General features: G+C 51.7%; 2 protein-coding genes and 1 long non-coding RNA gene across 11 annotated transcripts in view; 1 reads left to right on the top strand and 2 right to left on the bottom strand.

The window, feature by feature from the left end:
• LOC308200402 overlaps positions 1 to 1,732 on the bottom strand; it is a 57,829-nt gene extending 56,097 nt beyond the window's left edge. For all 6 annotated transcript variants that reach the window (XR_013955595.1, XR_013955596.1, XR_013955597.1 and 3 more), the window contains exon 1: positions 238 to 1,732. This is a non-coding gene — a long non-coding RNA (uncharacterized lncRNA). The remainder of the gene's footprint in view (positions 1 to 237) is intronic.
• The window catches only part of MGLL (monoglyceride lipase), a 100,822-nt gene extending 94,225 nt beyond the window's left edge, over positions 1 to 6,597 (top strand). For all 4 annotated transcript variants that reach the window (XM_080606108.1, XM_080606107.1, XM_080606110.1 and 1 more), the window contains 2 exons: positions 1,740 to 1,955; positions 2,923 to 6,597. In XM_080606108.1, coding sequence (XP_080462234.1) covers positions 1,740 to 1,955; positions 2,923 to 3,048 — 342 coding nt within the window. In that variant the 3' untranslated portion in view covers positions 3,049 to 6,597. The remainder of the gene's footprint in view (positions 1 to 1,739; positions 1,956 to 2,922) is intronic.
• Positions 6,598 to 11,312: 4,715 nt separating this feature from the next.
• Positions 11,313 to 20,122, bottom strand: part of ABTB1 (ankyrin repeat and BTB domain containing 1) — a 30,083-nt gene continuing 21,273 nt past the window's right edge. The window contains exons 11-12 of the mRNA XM_080606096.1: positions 16,811 to 17,011; positions 11,313 to 14,979 (exon numbers count right to left, since the gene is read on the bottom strand). Of these exons, the coding sequence (XP_080462222.1) occupies positions 14,773 to 14,979; positions 16,811 to 17,011 (408 nt within the window). The 3' untranslated portion in view covers positions 11,313 to 14,772. The remainder of the gene's footprint in view (positions 14,980 to 16,810; positions 17,012 to 20,122) is intronic.

The following is a 20,122-nucleotide window of genomic DNA, read 5'->3' as shown; positions in this document are numbered from 1 at the left end:
TCAATTTAGGTTGGGATTAAGCTATTATTCCTTCTCCTCCCATCATCTATACAAAAATATTTATTGTCTGCTCAGTACCTAAAAAAGTCCCTATTCTGTAAGAAGAGAACAAGAGAACAAAACCCATTAGGTCATTCTCCTAGCATTTATGGCACTGGGGAGGGGGCCAGCACACATGAATTCATCAACATTGTTTTACTCCATGGGAAAGGAACTTCCGTCAATCCATCCACCTACCTCTCCTGATTCCAGCACTCTCAAGGTCCTTCAACTGTTGCCTTCAATTCAAAAAATACAAAAAAAAAAAATAATCTCAAAGCTGCATTGCTTTAGTGCAGCACTGGCATAGATCTGGATTCAGCTGAAGCAAGTAGTTAAGAAGCCAACGCAGCTTGGTGGATTTGCTCAAAATGCTGTCAGAATACCATAAAGCAAGAAAGTGAGAGGGAAAGAGTTCTAGGCACCACCATGCCTTCCTGCCAGCTCCATTTCCAGTGCCTTGTGCCCCAACATATTGCAGATGACGAGGAGGGAAACCAGCTCCACAGGAAGCCAGCTCCACGCCCTCTAATGAATTAATTCCCCTCAGCTGGGAAAGCCCCACCACAGGTGTCCTCCGGCCCCTGATAATCTCATCTCATGGAGAGACGGGGGCAAAACCTGCCCCAAAACCATTCTGGCACCTTGGTGGTGTACAGGCAGGCCGTGCCTGTGCCTTCACCTCCACAGAGCTGCAGGTCCCTGGGGTGGCCTCGTGGGTCATTTCCCACCCGTGGCCCTCAGCATGTGCAGCAGCAGCATGACCTCACCTTTCTGCAGAATGAGGAGAATTTGAGCAGACCTCCATGCTCATGATGAGAGGAGGAGGCTGTTTTTGGCTAACCTATAAATAATCGTCATTTCTATAAACATCTGCCAGGGTGGGGAGGAACTGGAGGCTGTGCCAGAGACCAGCCTGTAATCAAAGCGTTCTGGCAGATATTGAGATGGCAGTGGCTGTGTGGGCCGTCTCCATGTACAGTATACAAATATTTACTGTAGATTTGCCTGCTGCAGTAACTACTCATTCCTAGTGACTTTCTGCACCAGCTCTTGTGCATTTTTATCCTCTCACAGTCTGGCTGAGCAAATTGTTGACTTTTTTTGCCTACCACCTAATATCATCTTTTGCTGCCTTCTGTCTGCACCCTTTTCACCTGGAACAGACCCTCAGTGTAAGAGTGCTTTGGAGCTGGATGTGTCAGCTGCCTGCAGGTGTAGGGCACAGTCTTCATCCCCAGAGAGGGAAGATGAAAGAGAGAAAAACACCCGAGCCCTCAGCAGAGCAGGATAAGGACCTGGACAATACCAGCCTTGAAGTAACACAGGCTGAAGAAAACTCTGCAGAGGAGACCGTCACCTTTGAGTTACATAGGGATATGGCAGAGCAGAAAAATGCAGGCAGGTGCCCCACAGGAACAGGCTTTGTCCTGTGCTGGTTGTTTGCCTGCTGCTTTGGCTTGAATAGTTTCTAGTGGTGGAAGAGAGAAACACACAGCATGGAGCGAGACCTGTTGTGTGAGCAATTCTGGGTAGCCACAGTGAAGGCCTCGACCTTGACTCTGATGGCAGGAAATCCTGACTGAGTAGGAAATACATGCACGAGCCAAGGGAAGAGACTCCTCACTGCCCAGCCAACCTGCTTTGTCTTTTCTGCATGAAATACTGCTAACCTTAAATTACCTCTTTCTCCCTGCCAGATGGAGTCCTACACATCTGATCCCCTGGTCTACCACGGTGGCATGAAGGTGTCCTTCGTCATCCAGCTGATGAATGCCATTGCCAGAATTGAGCGAGCTCTGCCCAAGCTGACTTTGCCCATCCTGGTGCTACACGGCTCTTCCGACAAGCTCTGTGATATCAAAGGGTCTTATTTACTTATGGACACGGTGCAGAGTCAGGACAAAACGCTCAAGGTCAGCTTGTTTTCTTATTTTTTAGGTTATTGGCCTGTTAGCGCTGGCCTGAGCGGCCTCTGTGAGGGGTGTGGCGGCCTAGGCTATGGTGGCTGACCTCAAGGCCTTACCCTGGGGGGCTGTACACCCCCGGGCCACTTGGACATGAAGCTACTTGCCATACAAGTGCACTGAGGCTCACGACCAGGTGAAGTGGTGACCCCGAAAGTCTTCTGAACAACGCCAACCATGTTAGTGCCGAGCCTACCTCGTGCCCTGGCCTGTAGGGGTACAGGGGGGCCTTCCCAAAGCACCGCACAACAAAAGCCACTTCACATCTGCTCATTTCAAGAGAGCCACAGCTGATTAACCGATTGTTAGCACATGAATGAGCCTGAAAGAGAGACAGGGAGACCAAGGGAAAGCTTTTGTCATCAGAAAAATAACTGGGTAGCCTGGGCATAAAAGGAGTAAAACTGCACAAGGCATGATGGGAACATTCCCCATTGGCCTTTAAACTCCAGGGGCACGATAAGTATTTATTTCCCTGCTCTTACTGGGAGAAGGAGCAAGAAATGCCTGGTGTTGGGACATGTATCGTCTTCCTCACGTGCAGCAGGGTGCTCAGGTTGAGCTGCAGTGCCAACGCCTTCCTGCTTGCGGAGGGGCAGCGGCAGGGAGAGGACAGGGCAGTGTGTGGAGAAGGTGGGAGGGTGAAAGAGAAACAGCAGCAGCAGAGCCCAGAGCCGGGTCTGTCAGCACAGAAGCTGGGAGTGGGATCCCTTTTTGAAGAAGGGCCTGCTAAAGCTGATGGCGTCTCTTGATAACCTATCTTGATTTGATAACCTGCCACATCCAGGAGAAAAACCTGACAAGGTGTGGGCAGGACACATTGGACCTGTGGGTGTTGACAAGAGGGGACTGAAGGCTGCTCTGTTCACGAGGAAGTTTTTTTCTGTGCTAATCTCCTCTCTCTCCCTGGTTGCAGGTGTATGAGGAAGCCTACCATGCCCTCCACAAAGAGCTGCCCGAGGTCACTACCTCTGTCTTCACGGAAATACTTACGTGGGTTGGCCAGAAGGTCTCAGCAGCTGGAGAAACCAGCCATACTTAAGAGCAGTTGTTTTTGCAGCTCTTACTGGGGGTTTCTGGGAATAGACGCTTTTCTTAATAGAAGTCTCTCTGGAAAAGATCTAACGTGGAGGGGCTCGTGGGATATTTTGCCATGCACAGCGTAAGGGAGGGTGGGGGAAGAGGCACAGAGTGGGGCATCACTTGGTGATGTAAATGGCCATTGCCATAACCTGAGAAAGCATTGATAGCTGTGGGAGCAGCTGTCAAAGCTTTCCAGGTGGGTGATGTTGCCAAGATGCCCCTCACCCACCGAGCTTCCTCCATCACTTCCTCTTCTCTGCTTTCGCCAGGGTGACGGGGGTTAATTTATACTGCAATAATTTTTGGTATGTTAAAGAAGTCAGTATCTTCCACTTTACAGTTTTGATTCCAGGTGCATACAGTCCCCTCCCTGTCCCCACCATCCGGTCCCTTTACAGCCTTGGCCCTGAGAGGCGAGCGTTAACGAAGGTGCTGGGTAACGAGGAGAGGCCAAAGATGGAGCTGATGGGGGCAGTGGACAGAGGCTCCGGCTCGGAAGCGAAAGGATGATTTTTGAGGTCAGACCCCTTTGGCTGCTACCTTTGTTAGCAGGTCAGGCCCAGGGGGAGAATAAAGGGCCCCCCGTGAGTCTGCACTGGGGGAAGGCATGCTGAGCAAACCTTCAGTTGTCATCATCACCAGAGCAGAATCCCAGAGGGGAGAGGATGAATGTATACTCAAGCCCACGTAGCACATTCACAAACCATGCTATTCCCAAGGCCAAACCCCCTTCTCCTCTCCAAGATGAACTATTCTGTAAATATTCCTAGGGGCTGCTTTTTTTCCTTCTTTCTTCCTTTTTTTTTTTTTTCCTCTTGGAGTTAATCACTTGCGCTACTGAAACTGAAAAAGTAAAGTCAGAGTTATATGAGAATATAGTAATATAATATATGATGTATATAGAGGTGGCTGGGAGCTAGGGAAGAAATGGGAAGAGAGTCTAAAGAAGGGTTAATTGCTCCTTCTCTTGGCAAGGAGTAATGTTGTCCTACCACGATCCAGTCCTCTCACCATAACTTTACAGTCATAATCTGTTGTTTTCCTTCATCAGTTGGAAAATGGCCTGAAAAGAATGCTAGAGAGAAGCGCAGAGCATCTGGTGGGTGGGGATTAGCAGTGGGTGTCCTCATGGTCCACCAGTTTGGCAGGAGACCCACAGCGCGAGCAGAGATCCTGGCCAAGCCCTTGCCCTTCTCCTCCCGAGCAGCACAGCCACCTCTGGGGCCGACAGGGTGCTGGGGACGAGCTCGCCCCTGGGGGCAAGGTGGGGAGCAAAGGCAGAGGACAGGGTGCAATCGTAGGTCCAGCATCCAGGGAGCAGCTCGTGAAGTGCTCCAGCGGTGCAGACAAGCCAAACCCCAGAGCTGCCTGGGTCTCTGGCAGCAGCAGGGATGGAGGCAAGGCTTGAGACCCCAACATGGAGCAGAGGAATCGTATCGATACAGCAGAAGCAGCGCAGCGATCACAGCGTGGCCGTGCGGGTCAGTTTGTCCAGGGAGATAGCCCTAGTTATTACCATGCCTCTTGGCAGCAGCCAAAGGGAAGGGCTTTAACCTGCCCCTCTCCCTCCAGTGCTGCAGCAGCCTGCAAATGCTCCAGGAGGAGATAACGGGGCATCTCCCACGGGGACAAACCCCACTGCCCTCCCTGGCAGCAGCTGCCCTGTGCACTGCTGCCCCCAGGGCTGGATCCTGCCCGTGGCAGCCCTCGGGTCTCACCCACCTCGCCTGCCTTCGGAGCCACTTCTGGCAACATTCAGGAAAGGGACCTCTGTGCAATAGCAGCCAGAAGCAGGGCCCGACACCATCAGCGTGCAGGGATGAGGGCCCTGTGGGTGCAGGTTGCGTCCTTGCAATTGCCCTAAGGGGCCCAAGTCAGGAAAGCTCTTTTATTGAGTTTGATGCAGGCACTTTTCCACTTTTATTTTCCTGCCCTGAAAGAGAGGAACCAGCTGGGCTTCTCCCAGCTTCTGCTTAAAGCATTATTCCCATGCAATCAGCTGCTCCCACCCACCCCTGCTAAACCTGCAGCAGCACCGGCACCGGGAATGAGGCGACGCGCAGGTCGCCCGCTCCACGGCTTCCAGCAGCCTGCCTCGTTGCAACTTCTTACCCCCAGCGAGGTCCTTCCTTGCCAGATGCTGCTGGGGAAAGAGAGCAAGAACAGAAGTGCTGCAGCGGCGACGAGGCTCACCTGCTTCTTCAGCCGGAGCAGGAATCCAGTGGGCGTGATGCGGCGGTGACAGATGTTGCGGGGGTCGGAGCAAGACGAGGACTTAAGGATGGGATTTTTGAAAGCACTTTTCCCGAGGAAGTCAGGAGGAACAGATGCCCACATTCATTTCATCCCAAATTGACAAGCACTTTGCGGGGCGGAGGGAAGCGACCCTGCAGCAGGAAGGTCAGAGCCCGTCTGCTCCCTCCAGCCTGGCTTCGGGCTGCGGTCAGTGCCTTGGCAGAGCGTGTCTTCCACCCACGACACATCTGCAGCCCAGAAGACATAAAAGGAAGGCAATTATCTTCATCTAGGGAAGACTTGTCCCTCTGTCTAGCTAAGCTCAGTGACAGCGGCTGGGGGAAGCTGCGACTGAAAATCAGGTCAGCAAACAAAACCATTGCTTAGTTGAAAACCAGGTAACAAAAAGCTAAACTAGCCCCAAACCTTGGCACAGCAGGTGTCGCTGCTACCCTCAATCACTTTTCTGAGTTAGCTTCCAAAGGAATTAACATGGGGAAACCTACCCCAAAAAGCCCCGATGCTGCCTGCCTCCAGGCAGGTTGGTGAGTGGAGATTTTCGGGTGGGGAAGCCAGCAGGGCGGGATGGAGCCGGGAGCAGATGCGGGTGGATCAGCTGAGGCTGGTTTGCACCAGCTGCAGCTCTCAGCCCGCACGCTCCAGCTCCCTGCTGCTCCCTTCCCCTGCCCATAAACTACTTTACATTGACCCAGTTCGGTTTCACCGTGCCCCGGAGGAACCCTCCCTTTGCTGACCAGATTAGTAATGAGCAGAGCTGCTGCCAAGGGAAATGTAATTAAACTCCATTTCCAAGCGGCAGGTACCGTTTGCAGGGAGCACGGCCGGCCTTACGAGCGCTGCTGTGCGGAGATGCGCTGGAGACGGGTCTGCCTGGGAGAAGAGGTGGCACCCGCGACCAAGCAATAGCAACGTGCGACTCCCACCTGTGTCACCCACCTCCTGTAGCACTGGGAGACCATTCCCCTCCGCCCAACCCATCACATTTTCTATTTAGCCTGTTCTTTTTACACCACTTACCTTAGCACACTGCCAGCACAAATCCACGGAGATCACGTTTATTTTTCCAAGTAATTTCCGAGCTTGTCTCTCTTGTTCCGTTGTGTCCCAGTTCAATAAAATACATTTATATATATATACATATATAAAAGCGTATATACATACACGTATTTTCAGTGGGAAACCATATATGAGTTTAGAATTCTTAAAGGAATACAATGTATATTGCAACTAATAATAAAGTTATGTTTTCTGAGCGGAGCGTGTTTGAGAGCATCATTTGTAACCACCGTATCTCTGGAGGGTGAGAAGGGAGCGGCAGGGAGATATTAAATCCAGCTTGTGGAGGGGCACCTGCAGCCCCTGGGCGCTGCTGGTGTGGCTGGTGCTTGCTCCCCAGCCACCATGGACCGGGGGGCCTGGGGGCAGCTGTCAGAGCCCTGAGGTTGCCTTTCTGCTTGAAGGTTGGCTTTTTGGAAGCTCCTGAAACCCACAGCCCTGTGCTGCTGTTTGCTATAGCCCGGAGCAGCCCAACGAGAGCTATCGTGGCACCGCAGCAGTGCTTCCTCGCGTGCTTCCCCTGCCCCGCATGGGACAGGGGTCCGGAGCTGATGGAGGAGCCTGTGCTATCAGACGAGCTCGGCCTGCTTCGAGACCTGTTCCCCACACTTCCACAAGCCCGTTAAAATATTATTTCTGTCCTGAAACGTGCCCAATTCGAACAGGAGGCATGTGCACCGCGGCCAGGCGGAGCAGCGGGGTAAATGCCACCTCGTGCCCCTGGCTGTGACTCCGAAGAGGGCCGGGGAGTGGGACTGGCCCCTCGCTGGCTGCCAGGCAGTGCCCAGTGCGGGTGAGAGCCCGGCCAGCCTGGTTTGGTGTGTTCAGGGTGCCCCTGCTGCAGGAATCCTCCCCTGCAGGGAAAGCAGTGCCCGTGCCCGGCCCGTCGCCCTTCATCATCCTCATCCTCCTTTCTGGCGGTGCAGTTTACCCAGCGTTTTCCACGCCACCGCCACCACCCGGGGCACAGCGATCTGTCACAGCCGTGGGTGGCCTTGCTGTTTTTAGCACGTGCTCGTGGCCCGACCCCGCAGGCCGGCAGGAAGGCTGAGGCTTTGCGCCTGTTCCCCCAGCCCGTGCCAGGCCTTGTGCTGCCCCGAGCTGGCTGCTCCTCTCCGGGCTGGGCAGGTGTCCCCTGGCCTCTGCCGTGACACCGCAGGAAGGGGGGACAGCAGACCCTGGCAGGCAGGGGAAGCTCTTCAGTGCCTGGAAGCACTCCAGGAATTTGGATGCAAAACAATTCCTATGAGATCAATGGTGAGCTGGGATGGGTCGCGCGGTACGCGCTGATGTGTAAGCAAAGGAAACTTGGCAGAGGGACCTGCTTGGCCTGGGGTGGAGCGGAGGGGAGGACAGGATGTCCAGCATGGAAAACACTTGTGCTGTCCTGAAAGATAACATGCAGAGAGGAGAAGGGCAGAGGGGAAGCAATGGATGGAGCTCAGGTGGGAAGGATGAGCGGTACCTTTCCCGCAGCAGCGTAGGAAGGGCCCACAGCCAAGGGCAAGCAACCCCCTGACTGACCACAGGGCAGAGCCCCAGGAGAATGACAGAATCACAGAATTGTAGGGGCTGGAAGGGACCTCGAAAGATCATCGGGTCCAACCCCCCTGCCAAAGCAGAGGTTCTGCCGAAGCAGAGCCTCTCCAGCCTTCCCAAGGCCGACAGCCCTCCTTCCACAGTCACGTCTTCATCTCGATGAAAAACGCACTGGCGGCACCAGCACAGCTCTGCTCGGGCCAGCAAAACAAACCCTGAAGCGGGAGGGGTGCACACGCTGGATGCCAACAGCTCTGGTTCCCGATCCAGAGGAAAAACACAGATGTTCCCTCACGATGGGTTGCGGGGTCAGCTTTGTGCTGGAGCGAAGGCGACAAGCATCCTGCCCGCAGCACAGGGCGGCCCTTGTGCTGGCCACATCAAAAGCGCCAGCGGAGCCCAGCTTCCAGCGCTCAGCCCGTGCACTTTGAACACCAAGCCCACTATTCCCGTGCCGAGCGCGTGCGTGTCCCCCAGTGCATCTCCTCCGCACCCAAACCCAGCCCGGGGGCACTCGCGTGACTGGCAAGCCCCGGGCCCCCAGAGAATGCCAAAGTTTGCACGCACGCCCTGAGCTGCCCTCTTGGCGCAGTGCGAGCGCTACAGCCGGCAGAGCAAGAGAAGCACTTTCCACTTGCGCGCCTTCAGACCGAAAAGGCTGTTGTTGGATTGCATGCGTGACCAGGAAAAGTCATGTAACGTCGGGACACAAGAAATGCCATCTCCTCCAGGCATCGGGGAGGGAAGGAGCAGTCACCCCAGGAGGAGCAGGACAGAGCCCGTGCCCTGAACGGCGGTGAAGATGCTGTGCCCAAGGAGAAGCATCTTGGAAGAAAAATCTTCCTGGACAATTTGCCTGAAGCATTCCCAGCTTCTTAACAAGAGCTTTGGGGAATTTGAAAGAGGTTGAACTTGCCGCCAACAAACTTGGCTTAAAAACTCCTGGATAAAAGTTCAGTTTTACTTCCAGGGAGGGGGAGGGTGGAAGGAGTTAGAGAGAGCAGATTGCTGGCTCCCGTTATGGAAGCAAGCTTAATAAAATTCATAGAAATATTGGTGGTTCTGTTGTGCTGTGCCAAGAATGTGTTAGAATAAAACCTTCTGAGCAGAAGGGAGAGATATAATGTCATCTTAGCCTTGATATGAAAGATCAGCCTTCACCTCCAAAAGCATATCTCAAGGAGTGGTAACTAACATATTTACTTTCCTTCTTTCTAGAGCAGGTCTCAGCACAGCCCTGCACAATTCATCACTGTCACAGCCTCGCACGAACGGTGTTGGGATGACCCCGGCTAGCAAAGAAGCAATAGGATAAAAGATTAAAGAGGGAGGCATTTCTTCCCACCAGGGTTTTAATGACACCAGCTCAGTTCCTTCCATAGGAAAGCTACATCATGCTCCTCTGGCTTTCCTTAAAAACAAGCCAGCTCCACCCAAGCCCATGAACCAGCACATCTGGCCCTGCCACAGCATTCCCCAATTTCCCTCTTGCTTACCACACCGTGCCAAAGCAATGGCCTCATGTCCTGCCACACCACCAAAGAGAGCAGGGAGCAAGGCACACCCCCTGGGACAATCTGTCAGAAAACCACACGAGCTGCAGTCAGGAGGGAGCAGCCCTGGAGCAGATGGCATTTTCCAATCCCGCTCTCTTTCCCCTCGAGCTTGCTCTGCCAGCAACAGGAGGAGGGAGAGGAAAGCTCTCACACTCAGTTCTCAGAGCTTATTTTGGGAACTGAGCAACCAGACCCTCGAGACCAGGGCTAGCTCTTTGCATGGTACTGATCCTCTTCCAAGGCTTGCTTTCATCTCCTGAAGTGCCCTTCAAACCTCGCCTGAAACCTGCGGGCTTACAAAGTTAACCACGGCCAGGAAAAGCGGAAGGCACGTATACGCCTTCCCCAGATGCTGATCACACTTAGCTTAAAGCTTGCCTCCCTGCAGACCTCGCCTTGCTTACTGCCAGTAACCCCCTGCCAATTTCCAACCTGAAACCCCCAAAACATCCATAACCCCGGAGGAGTTCACCGCCCTCCTCCCTTGGTGCTCCTTCAAGGCGGGCAGCCCCGCCACCTTTATTCCAAACAGGCCCCAACCATGGCAAATGGTTTGCCAGCGTAGCCTCTCTTATCTTAATAAATTTGTTATGTCAAATCTGTTTTAGCTTAGAAGGTAAAATAAAAACCTGCTCTGCCAACACACCCCGCGAGCAGAGAACCAAGCCAAGCCTTTGCTTTCCGTCGCCAGCCCCAGCAGGAGCTGCTCATCCTTAAAAACCGAGCCCAGACACAATCCAGCTCCCTGAGCCGCGACAGGCTTCAGCAGGCTGCCCACAGCAAGAGAGAAAAGCTCAGTGTCACCCCGAGCAGACGAGTCTGTCAACACACAGCGACTGCGAGCTGTTCCGTGGGAAGGTGCCATCTCCACTGTTTATTTGACCATGACTGTACCAACGCCAGCAGCTCAAGTCTCTTAAAGATCCTCGTCTTTTACTCCAGGCTCTCACAGCACAGTGATACTCCTTATAAGCACTGCTCCTTGAGTCCCAAAAGCCTGATTAGTGCTTGAACTTTGCCAAACCCGGTCCCTCCCTTCAGCAGCATTACTCACTCAGATACTATTGCTCTCCCCCCTTGAAAACTGCGCATTCCTGCAGGGAGCTAGAGGGGGGCGCTCGGATCCTTGCTCTCTGAAGCCAAGTCATGCTCTGAAGTCAGCAGGCTGTGCGCAGGCAGCTCGTCGTGCTAGTTGCCACCAGAACTATCGCAGCCACGCAGGCACACAAGAGGGCAGAAGGGAGAATAAGTTGTGTCCTCAGAGAGGAGAGGAAAGACTGCCTGGCACTCCAGCAGGCCTGAGGCTTGGAGAAAACACGTGCTTCGAGGGCACTGCGAGTGCACTGAACAAGTCAGAGTTAAACAGAGGAAGAGCTTTCCATGGAGGCTGAGAAACCTCCATCCTTGGATCTAAGAGAAGCCAGCAATAACAAAGGCATGGGGTGACGAGCAGAGAGGAACAGACAGCTGACCTCCCGGTGACTGCCCAGAGGAGCACTCCGAGATTAAAATCAGCTCCCTGACACACCACCAGCACACGGACCACGTCTGCACCACGGAGCTGCTCACGAAACACAACAACGCCAGGAGAAAGGAGCGCACAAAAACAAGTCGGTGCTTTACACCCATGGCAGGGCTGTCCGAACAGGTCACCAGGAGAGGAGAGCAGTCACATCGTCTTCATCTCTTGGAAGCTTGGTACAGAGCCAGCCCCAGTTCAGGTGCAGGAAAAAGTGCCGAAGAACCCACCAAGTCCTTTCAGAAATAAAGGCACACTGATGTTAGTTGGTAACAAACAGGCTACAGCAGGAACGGATATAGTGAAATATACTATTTTATTGCTGCACACATGCTTATACATTTCTTCTTAAATATACTGTTGCTCTGATAAACTTTACAATCTTCTTAATTCAACAAGTGGCAAGTAGTAAATAAAAAGGACAGAGGCAACAGAACACAAAAAGGACGCTGGCAACAGAAGAAAAATCCTAAGTTTTTTATTTCGTGATAAAATTATATGCAGCAAGAATAAAGTGAATTCCAATCTACTTTTTGACCTGGCTCCTGTTAATTAGAAAGCTTGCCTGCATGCTGACCATCTGCTTATGCATGCTTTTTCACAGCCCTGTTTTGCCAAAAGGGGTGGGGGGGTTAAAGGACCCCGAGTAATTGGCCGATCCAGCGGGGCTCACAGAAGCGGCCGCTAAGTGCAGGCGGACAGCCGAGGGGTTTGCTCAGCAGCCCGTGAGGAACTGGGCTGCTGGGGGAGCAGATCAAAAGGCCACGCTGACCTTTCCTCCCACGTGTACAACCGCAGCCTCACTCGCTCCACGCTTAAGGACACGGGAATGGAATTATTTAAGAGCAGCCACACGGAAAATGCTTCCCAGCACCGCTGCCCCTCCTCTGCTGTCCTCCCACTTTGCCCACCGCCAGCGTCCATCCTGCTTAGGCAGCTGAGGCTTCTGCAGAGAAAAGAATTAGCACATTCCTCGGTAATCCTGTTCCTACATCTTGTTCGGTACAAACAGAAGGCAAAGGCCACGTTCTGCTCTCTGGGGCTCCGTGCGAGCCTCGTGCAGGGCTGTCACAACCGTTGCTGTGGGAAGCTGACTACCGAGATGTCAGATGGGGAATTTACGCAGGAGCAGCAGAGGGGACGTGATAAACTAAACATCCTGCTTATGTTCAGTGTCATCTTCAGCCATAAATGGAGGAGAAACACAGGGGAACTGAACCGGCCGGGCTAAGCTGAAGGTTGTTTCTGTGCAGGCTTCATGAGCCTGACACTTTGCTGAGCAAGACAACAGGCAGTTCTGCTCTTCCACCCTTCTTTTCCCCAAATACATGGGACTTCGTATTCGAGCTTTCCAAATAGCCATTCCCCTCCTCAAATCTACTGCGATGCCTTCACCAGTTCAAGTTGTGCTGGTCTCTTTGGTGGTCTTGTCAAAGCCAAACGAAGCTCAGAGACGGACACAGACACGTTCCACACATCACACAACACACACACAGCTCCTCTCCACGCCACCACCCCAAACAGAAGCGCACTGCTGCTGCTCCCCTACAGCAACACACCCTGCACCAACACACCCGTTTCCCCACCCTTGCGTGGCTGCAGAAAGCAAACCACAACAACTCCTTATGTTTCCTCACAAGCTTTTTGAAACAGAACTTAAGCAGCCACACAGCCACTATCTCTTGCCACAAAGAGACTTGCTTGGCAAGAGAAACCAGTTAAACACAAATGACAAAGTGCACGGGCATCTGGGGTCCGGTTAGTGGCACTGCACCTCGTTCCTGCCCTGCCAGCTCTGTCTGCAGCTTCTGTTAGTGCAACTCAGTCCTGACGTGACTTTGCCAAATCCCAGCTTCTCGAATACACCAGCTGAAGCCCAGTGCCACCTTCTCACCGCAGCTGAACCCAGCCTGCCTAGTGCAAGCGGTGCCCAAAGGCTGCCTGCGTGAGCTGCAACACATGCCAGGTATGGGCAGATGCTCTGAGCAGGGGCAGAGTTTGCAGTTCTCATATGGTGGGAGCATGAGTGCCTCACCAGGTGAGATTAGCAGGGAAGGGAGACCCAACCTCCCAGTATATCCGCACTTTTAGCAAGTACCTGCTGAACACTGGATCTCCAAACCCTTTCCTCGTCCATGTGAAGCACCACCACCATTACAGGAAACAAAACCCTGGAGCTGCAGGGAACCCGTGCCCAGTTCTCACCTCAAACACTAAAAGCACACATGACATGGATTATTTTAAACTCTTGCTGCACAGAGTGACCAAAATGACAATACGTATTGGTGACAGCAGCCCACCATCTGTGCAAGATTCCCTATGTGCTTCACACAATGCTTTTTCTTCCCCCCAGCTCACAGCACTGAAAGCGTGCCTGGCCCGAGTCTTGGAGACCTGAGGCTCTCATGACATGCCACTCTGGAGATAAACAGCTCTCAGGGCAGCCTGCTTGGCAGGGGAAGCTTTGTGCAGGGCTATCACCTGCTGGTCGGTGCTGTGGAGAAATAACATCATCACCCTCATTAGGAGTCTAAGGAGACGAAGGAGAACATGACCTAGTGCAGAACACAGATTCCAAAACTTTCATTAGTACAAACAGTGAATTTCCTGGAGAACAATGAACCTACAAGGCTGAAGGCTGAGCAAAGCCAGAAGGTCGAAGAGTGGGACAGCTGCCCCGCAAGAGACCCAGAAGACCCCTCTTTCCTTCTCAGAAGACTTCTGGTGACCCCTCTCCCCCAACCCAACCAGCAAGTCAGTTTTGCACCACCACAATGTACCAAGAGAAAGGGAAAAGTGCTGTTTCCAAGAAGAAGGTGTTTCCTTCCCCTGTTAGGGAGACAAGTGGCACTCTCCCTTTTTTATGCATCAAACGTTACTGCTTTCTAGGAATGGAAGGTCTCTGGTCTCTACTGTATTACCAAAGATGTTTGTTCAGCAAAGCTTTTAAATTCTTAAGTTGTGCATTACATGCAGCACAAGGAAAACATCAAATCTGTGCTCTGTATTCCCCTCCTGATTGCATATACATTGTCCACCTGTCAGAACTCAGATATTTTAAAATCTGAGTTTTTCCACTCCTCTCAGTGTGGAAATCCAAATGACAACACCTCAAAACAACAAAAAGCTAGGGAAGACCTGGAAATCACTTTGGCTTTTTCCACCTAACTAGAATAGCAGGTGAAAACAGCAGCTTCCACACAGCCAAGTGCTTCTGTCTCTCTGTTAGGGAAGTGCTGCTCAACTTTGCCAATCTTATAATGCTGACAGTGAAAGAAGGAAAAGCCATCTTCTTTCTAATATACTTATTTGGGGAGTTTAATCCAGTTTTCTTCCTCTGCTGCTGGCAGTTCAACAAATAGCCTGGCATGAACCAGTTTCAGCAGTGTATTGTTGGGCAACAGAACAGGATGGGTCTTAACACCAGGCACAGCAAGTCCCCCCGAGCAACTCCCTCACCCCCATGGCTTGCAGTCTCCTATCAGCATTGCATCGTACAAAGCAGCAGCTACTGAATTAGGCTCAACTTTGGGAGCTATTTCCGAAAGGAGACACAAAAACAAAATAAAACCAAACACAAACCAGACATGCAAATTTCCAGACATAAATAAATTAAAAAGAAACCATGCCTGGAAGTGGATGGGAAGGAGGACAAAGTAGAGGAAAAGAAACATTCAGAGACTCAGATGTTCTCGCACTCCGAGCCAACCCGCTGGGGGTTACGCAGGCTGCATATGACAGGCAGGGTTTGCACACATCAGCACTCAAGCCCTATACTGGCCAGGAGGTTTTCCAGAGCTTCAAGTTTCTGGTTGGCTTCCTCGATGGCACTATAAGTCTGCACATTGCTGGTGATGTGGAAGCGAATGTCATCGACCAGGGGAATGGAGTCAGTCTCCTGCCGCTCCTCCACAGCTTCTGCATTCTCCTTCACAGCAGCCACAAACTCCTCCGACTCCACCAGCTGGATGGGGTGGACAAAAGCATCGTTAGGAAGACAAGAAGGCGGGTAAAGAGATGTAAACTGTTGGGATAACGGGCTCATCCACTTTTTAGAGATCTGCTGGGAGAAGAGGGAATCCTAAGGGTGTCCTGTGTCTCCTACAGGCACCACTTGGAGATGTGTCCTGTGGCACTGCTTCACCTGAGGGAGGCAGTAATACTCCAACAGTAAGTGGCCACAGCTGTGAGTAATCTGCACCTCAAGCAGCACGCTGTAACACCCACTAAGAATCCATAGCTCTGCTATCAGGGCACATGAATATACATAATATTCCTTCCAGAAAAGCTCCCTAGCAGGAACTGGCAGCAGGAACCAGGAGATTCTGCCAGACACCTTTGGGTAACGTCTTGCAACAGGCAAGGAAGCAGGCGCTTGCGCCCAGCGCAGAACCAGGAGACCCAAACAAGTCTGCTTCTGCCACAGCTCTCAGCCCCACCACTGCCAGCGGGTCACAGCAATGCAGCTGCTCTGTTCTGTGCAAAACCTGACAGAATCAGGTCACCCATGAATGATTCTGCACCGGGTTCCCCGGGAACATGTGGTGTGCTGAAGGGTGAGAGGCAGCTTCGTCTGCCTGTGCGACCGAACTGCGCCTGGGCACAGCGGGCTGCTGAGCCCTGCTCTGTGCTATGCACACTGCCAAAATTTCTCCCCGTTGCCATCATCAGTGCATCTCCACAAGATGCTGGCAGCTGCTGCTGTTTTAACAGCTGAGGTTGGCTCCATTTGTGCCAACACCCTTAGAAAGGCACATTGCCAGTACTGGGTCCAAGGATGCCCACTCAGGATAGAAAAAAGGAAGAGGAACATGTAAGCAAAGCCCTACCTTGCCCAGTTACTACCCGGGATATTAATTCAGCTTTCAAACCAAATTCTCTTTTCTGAAGCCAGAATCTGGGTGCACGATGATGTGTTTATCATCCCCAAGCAATACACTGAACAAAATAACAGCCCTAAAATTACTTCCTTTACTGTTTTCACAAGCTACAAAGAATTTCACACCTTTCAAGCTGCAGGTGAATGTGTTACATTCCCATGTGAGCTGTACAAGCCACTTAGAGAGACCTGTCTAAGGACAAAAAAACAAACAAAAAAAACCACAGATTCTAGTTTGCCCTTCTGTATGGCAACTTAGTCCATGAGTCCTGACACTTCAAGCTATAATCACTAAGCTTAACATTTAAACGGAGCCTCGTAAAGAAAACTTCAGCATTAGATGAATTATTTCTGGCTGTTTAACAGCCAAATTTCCCCTGTGAGAACCTCTACAGTTAAGATTTGTCATCCTAAAGGAGAGAGATCATACTGATGACTCCAATCGATAGCAATATGCCAGGGAGACCACCCTTCCCCACCCCGAGCAGGCTGTGTGTGAACACTTGCATACATTTCCTGCACCAAGCTCCCCTGCCAACCCCTTTGGGTTCTCCAGGCTGCAGCTGATGCACTTGGAGAACACTGCTGCTGCTGTGGCCACGGTGTCTGAAAGCTTGGTGAAAGTCACCTGCACACAGCACTGGCAGAACTTTTGGGGCATGTATTTCACCCCACAGCCCACAGGGCTGTGCTAGACAGCCCCCAGCATTTGGCTTACTGCAGTGACATTCCCACCCTCCATCCTAACTCACCACAAGCATTCCTTACCCAACAGCTGCTCTTTTTCAGGAAGCACGTAAAACCAGAGAGGGCAACTATTTATCACAGACCACGCACAACCATTAAGTCTACAGCTCACTGTGCATTTAAATTTATGGGCACATGTGCTAAGCGCAGTGGGGAGTGTTTCTGCTACCTTCTCGATGATCTTTGCCATGTACTCCGTGCACTGGTCCTCCAGCCGGGTCAGCTGGAACAGCTTTGCAATCCTCCAGATGCTGACAACGTTGTCCTCATCGAGGATCTGCGCCAAGGTCCTGCCGCACAGGCGCTTGAGCCCGGGCAACAGGTACATGTCTGCCACGCACAGCACGTCGTAGGCATTTTCCGGGGACAGCTGGCAATGGAAAGAGGTAAATTACTGCCCGATCCTACCCACCTCACTCGTCCCTTGCAAAATGCCTTCTGTGTCTTAGCTGAGGTTCCCTGAAATGTTGCTTAGCCCAAACATTGCTTTGGAAAGAGGAGCTCAACCTCTCAGGGCTAGGTCTGCCACTCAGTCATTATAGAGTTTAAAATGCTGCGGAGGCAGCTTGCTCTGCATAAAGCAAGAAGTTTGCCATTCTGCAGCTGACCCCCCTAACTAAGCACAGAGCAATGCTGAAACACTGAAGCGTAACTGCATGCTGGCTGCTAAGAATGTGGTAACAGAAGGGGGTAGCTTTTAGCAGAGGTACTGAAAGCTCTTCAGAGAGACTGGCTGGCAGAACAGAGAACCTTGTCCACACTAGGGCTTTTCCTCCCATTCTCTACTTCTGGACTCAGTTTTTGTGAAAAGCGTGTGAAATTCTCTTTAGTTCCTCCCTCAACCTGGCTCTGTGAAGCCAGCCAGCATATCCTCCTGCCCCCACTGTCATTCTCTTCTCTTTTGGGAACTCCCAGTCTTATCAAACTACACCTGGAAGGCGCAAACCAGCCCCTGAAAAGGGGAACGAGACGTATGAATGCAAGCACTGCAGAGATCTAAGATCAAGGAACCCACAGGCAAAAGGACAGCACACGACTCATCTCTGCTTCAAAGGCAGCTCTCAAAGCTAGCAGTAATCCCAGCAGGTACTGTCAGGACCAGGGCTCCTTGGAAGCATCGCAGTATCAAAAGGAGGTCAAATCACATGGGGCTTTCAAGCCACAAGCAAGTATTCTGACATATGCATCAGAGCTAGATGAAGCACACAGAAAATTGTACCCCAAATAAATTGTACGTGAAGCCCAACTAACTGTGGAACAGACTGCACGTCAGATATTACTGGAGCTTTGACAGGCATTCAAACTGAACTAAATTCATGCACCAGATGCTCAACTTCACACTGTTGTTAATGGCCTTTAACATTTTCAGGCTCTTGAGGTAGAGAACCAGCCTCCCATTTCCCTCTTGGATACTTTTGTTCTTTGCAATAGGAGGATGAAAAAATGCCATAGGTAATGCTGGAGACACCACCTCCAGCTTCACTCAATCTATCCTCCCTGGCTGGGCAAATCCTATTTTAGTCAGCCATCTGCGTCACTAACCTGGAACTAGAGCCACTTTCCGCACAGTTCTGTTCCTGCTAATGTGAAGTGCAAAGAGTGCACTTACCCACATGCATTTCAACAGCCAATCTGCAGGATACAGCACATCCTGGCTGGGGAGGAAGCAAGATCATTTGTTTCTAGAGACCAAGCCACGCTGGTCTAGACTCAGGAACTGTAACTCTAGCGCAGCACGGTCCACTGCTCTGAAAACTGCTCAGCAGCAAAAACACCGCTATCCACATCTGCATGTGCGGTTGCTCACTCTGACAACTGCACAAGGCTGATTATTTCCTCCCCTACAGCTGTCCGCACCGCTGTTTGGACACGCTACTCACAGCAAATGTCTCAGCAGTACACAACACCCTGCAACAGCTGTGCAGAAGGATGCAAGATGTGTTAGAGGCATGTCATGAATGCTATAGTGCCACAGTGATGTAACGAAGCTTTTGGGATTGCTAATCAAGTGCTGCTTTGTCCTTTCGTAAGGCTCCAGGAACCTCACAAGCTGGAGGTGTTTGAGTCAGTAGTATTGATGGCAGCAGCTTCCTCCATAAACTCCCGTTGAGCCCACACAAATATCCTGATCAGCAACTTCTCTTTCTACCTGGAACTGTTCCTGGGCTCTGTAGATACTCTTCCCTCCTGCTGCAAGCTTTGTCACTACTACAGAGCAGAAAAACCTTGAAGTTATTTGGAAAATAAAAGTGGAACTGAGAGTGTTGACATCTGGCTGGAGAAATCCGGGCCAGGGAGAACACTCCACATGTAAGTGTGGAACTTGAGCTATATTCCTGTTTTCTTGACCGTTCTTCTTGGTAGCTTTCCATGCCAGATGAACTCTCCAGAGAAACTCTTGACTTGGCTGCTCAGTTTACAATCCAAGCTAGTGCCTGTGATGGCACCATCCTGCACGGGAAACATGCAAGCAAGACCCCTTCCATTCCTACCTATCGCTATTGGTCTGCCCTGCCCCAAGTCCAGCTAGGGCAGCTGAGGCACCCCTTGGAAAGGGGCAGCTGACTGGGAAACACCTTTCCTGTGAGCCGTCATGAAGAAGGAAGGCAGACTGCAGAGGTGCAAGGCAACAGGGTTCCACTGCAGCGTGGTCTCAAGGTGAGGAGCATCTTCACAACCACAACACAATTCTTTCCCTCCCTTCCTGCTCCTTCAGAGCACGGCTGAGGGGAGACCACAGACAAGTGAAGCATCTGCTCTCTGGCATACCAATGGCAATCCTGCTCTTGCTGCCTGCTAAATACATCTCTCCCCACCGGGTATTCCTGGCTGCTGCCCGGAGGTGAACAGATCAGCACAAACAAGGTCGCAGCTGCATGTGCTCTCTGTACGTGGCACCTAACCCAGAGCATGCAAGCTGCTTTGGAAGAATCGACACTGGCAGGTGCAGCAGTCTCTGATCACTGCCCTAATGCTAGAATGTGTCCTGGCATCTTGTAGCTACGTTCGTGGAAAGCATTTGCCGCAAAATCAAGGCAGGAAGCTGCTTAACTGCTGAAATTTGCAGCACTTTCCACTACACTCAAAATTGTGTGGGTTAGAGCCCTTTTGTCCCTGCTTGCAATACTGAGCACAGCAAGGCCTCGGTCTCCCAGTGGAACCTTTGCCCACCCCAGCAATAAATAACAGCGGCAACGATTACTCGCTACAAATGGAAAAGTGGGCCATGATGCCAAGGGTAAATAAGTAGGAATCTCTTAACCTTTCCACATCTCCAAATGTGTTCAATCTGCCATCTACTGGCAGCTCCTCACCTTATCCTTCCAGAGCCCAAGGGGGAAATCCGCAAAGACCTGCATCTACCAGCCCGACATGCAGCATGAAACCTAATTTCCAAACTTTTGTCATTGGATGGAAGAGTGGGGATTTGCTTCCTGAATGTCACGCACATAAGCCATCTCCCTGCAGAGCTCACAGCATT

Source organism: Anser brachyrhynchus, assembly GCF_964034855.1.
Source record: "Anser brachyrhynchus genome assembly, chromosome: 10".
NCBI lineage: Eukaryota > Metazoa > Chordata > Aves > Anseriformes > Anatidae > Anser > Anser brachyrhynchus.
The sequence above is the reverse complement of the archived record's forward strand: the minus strand, read 5'-3'. Positions and strand labels throughout refer to the sequence as shown.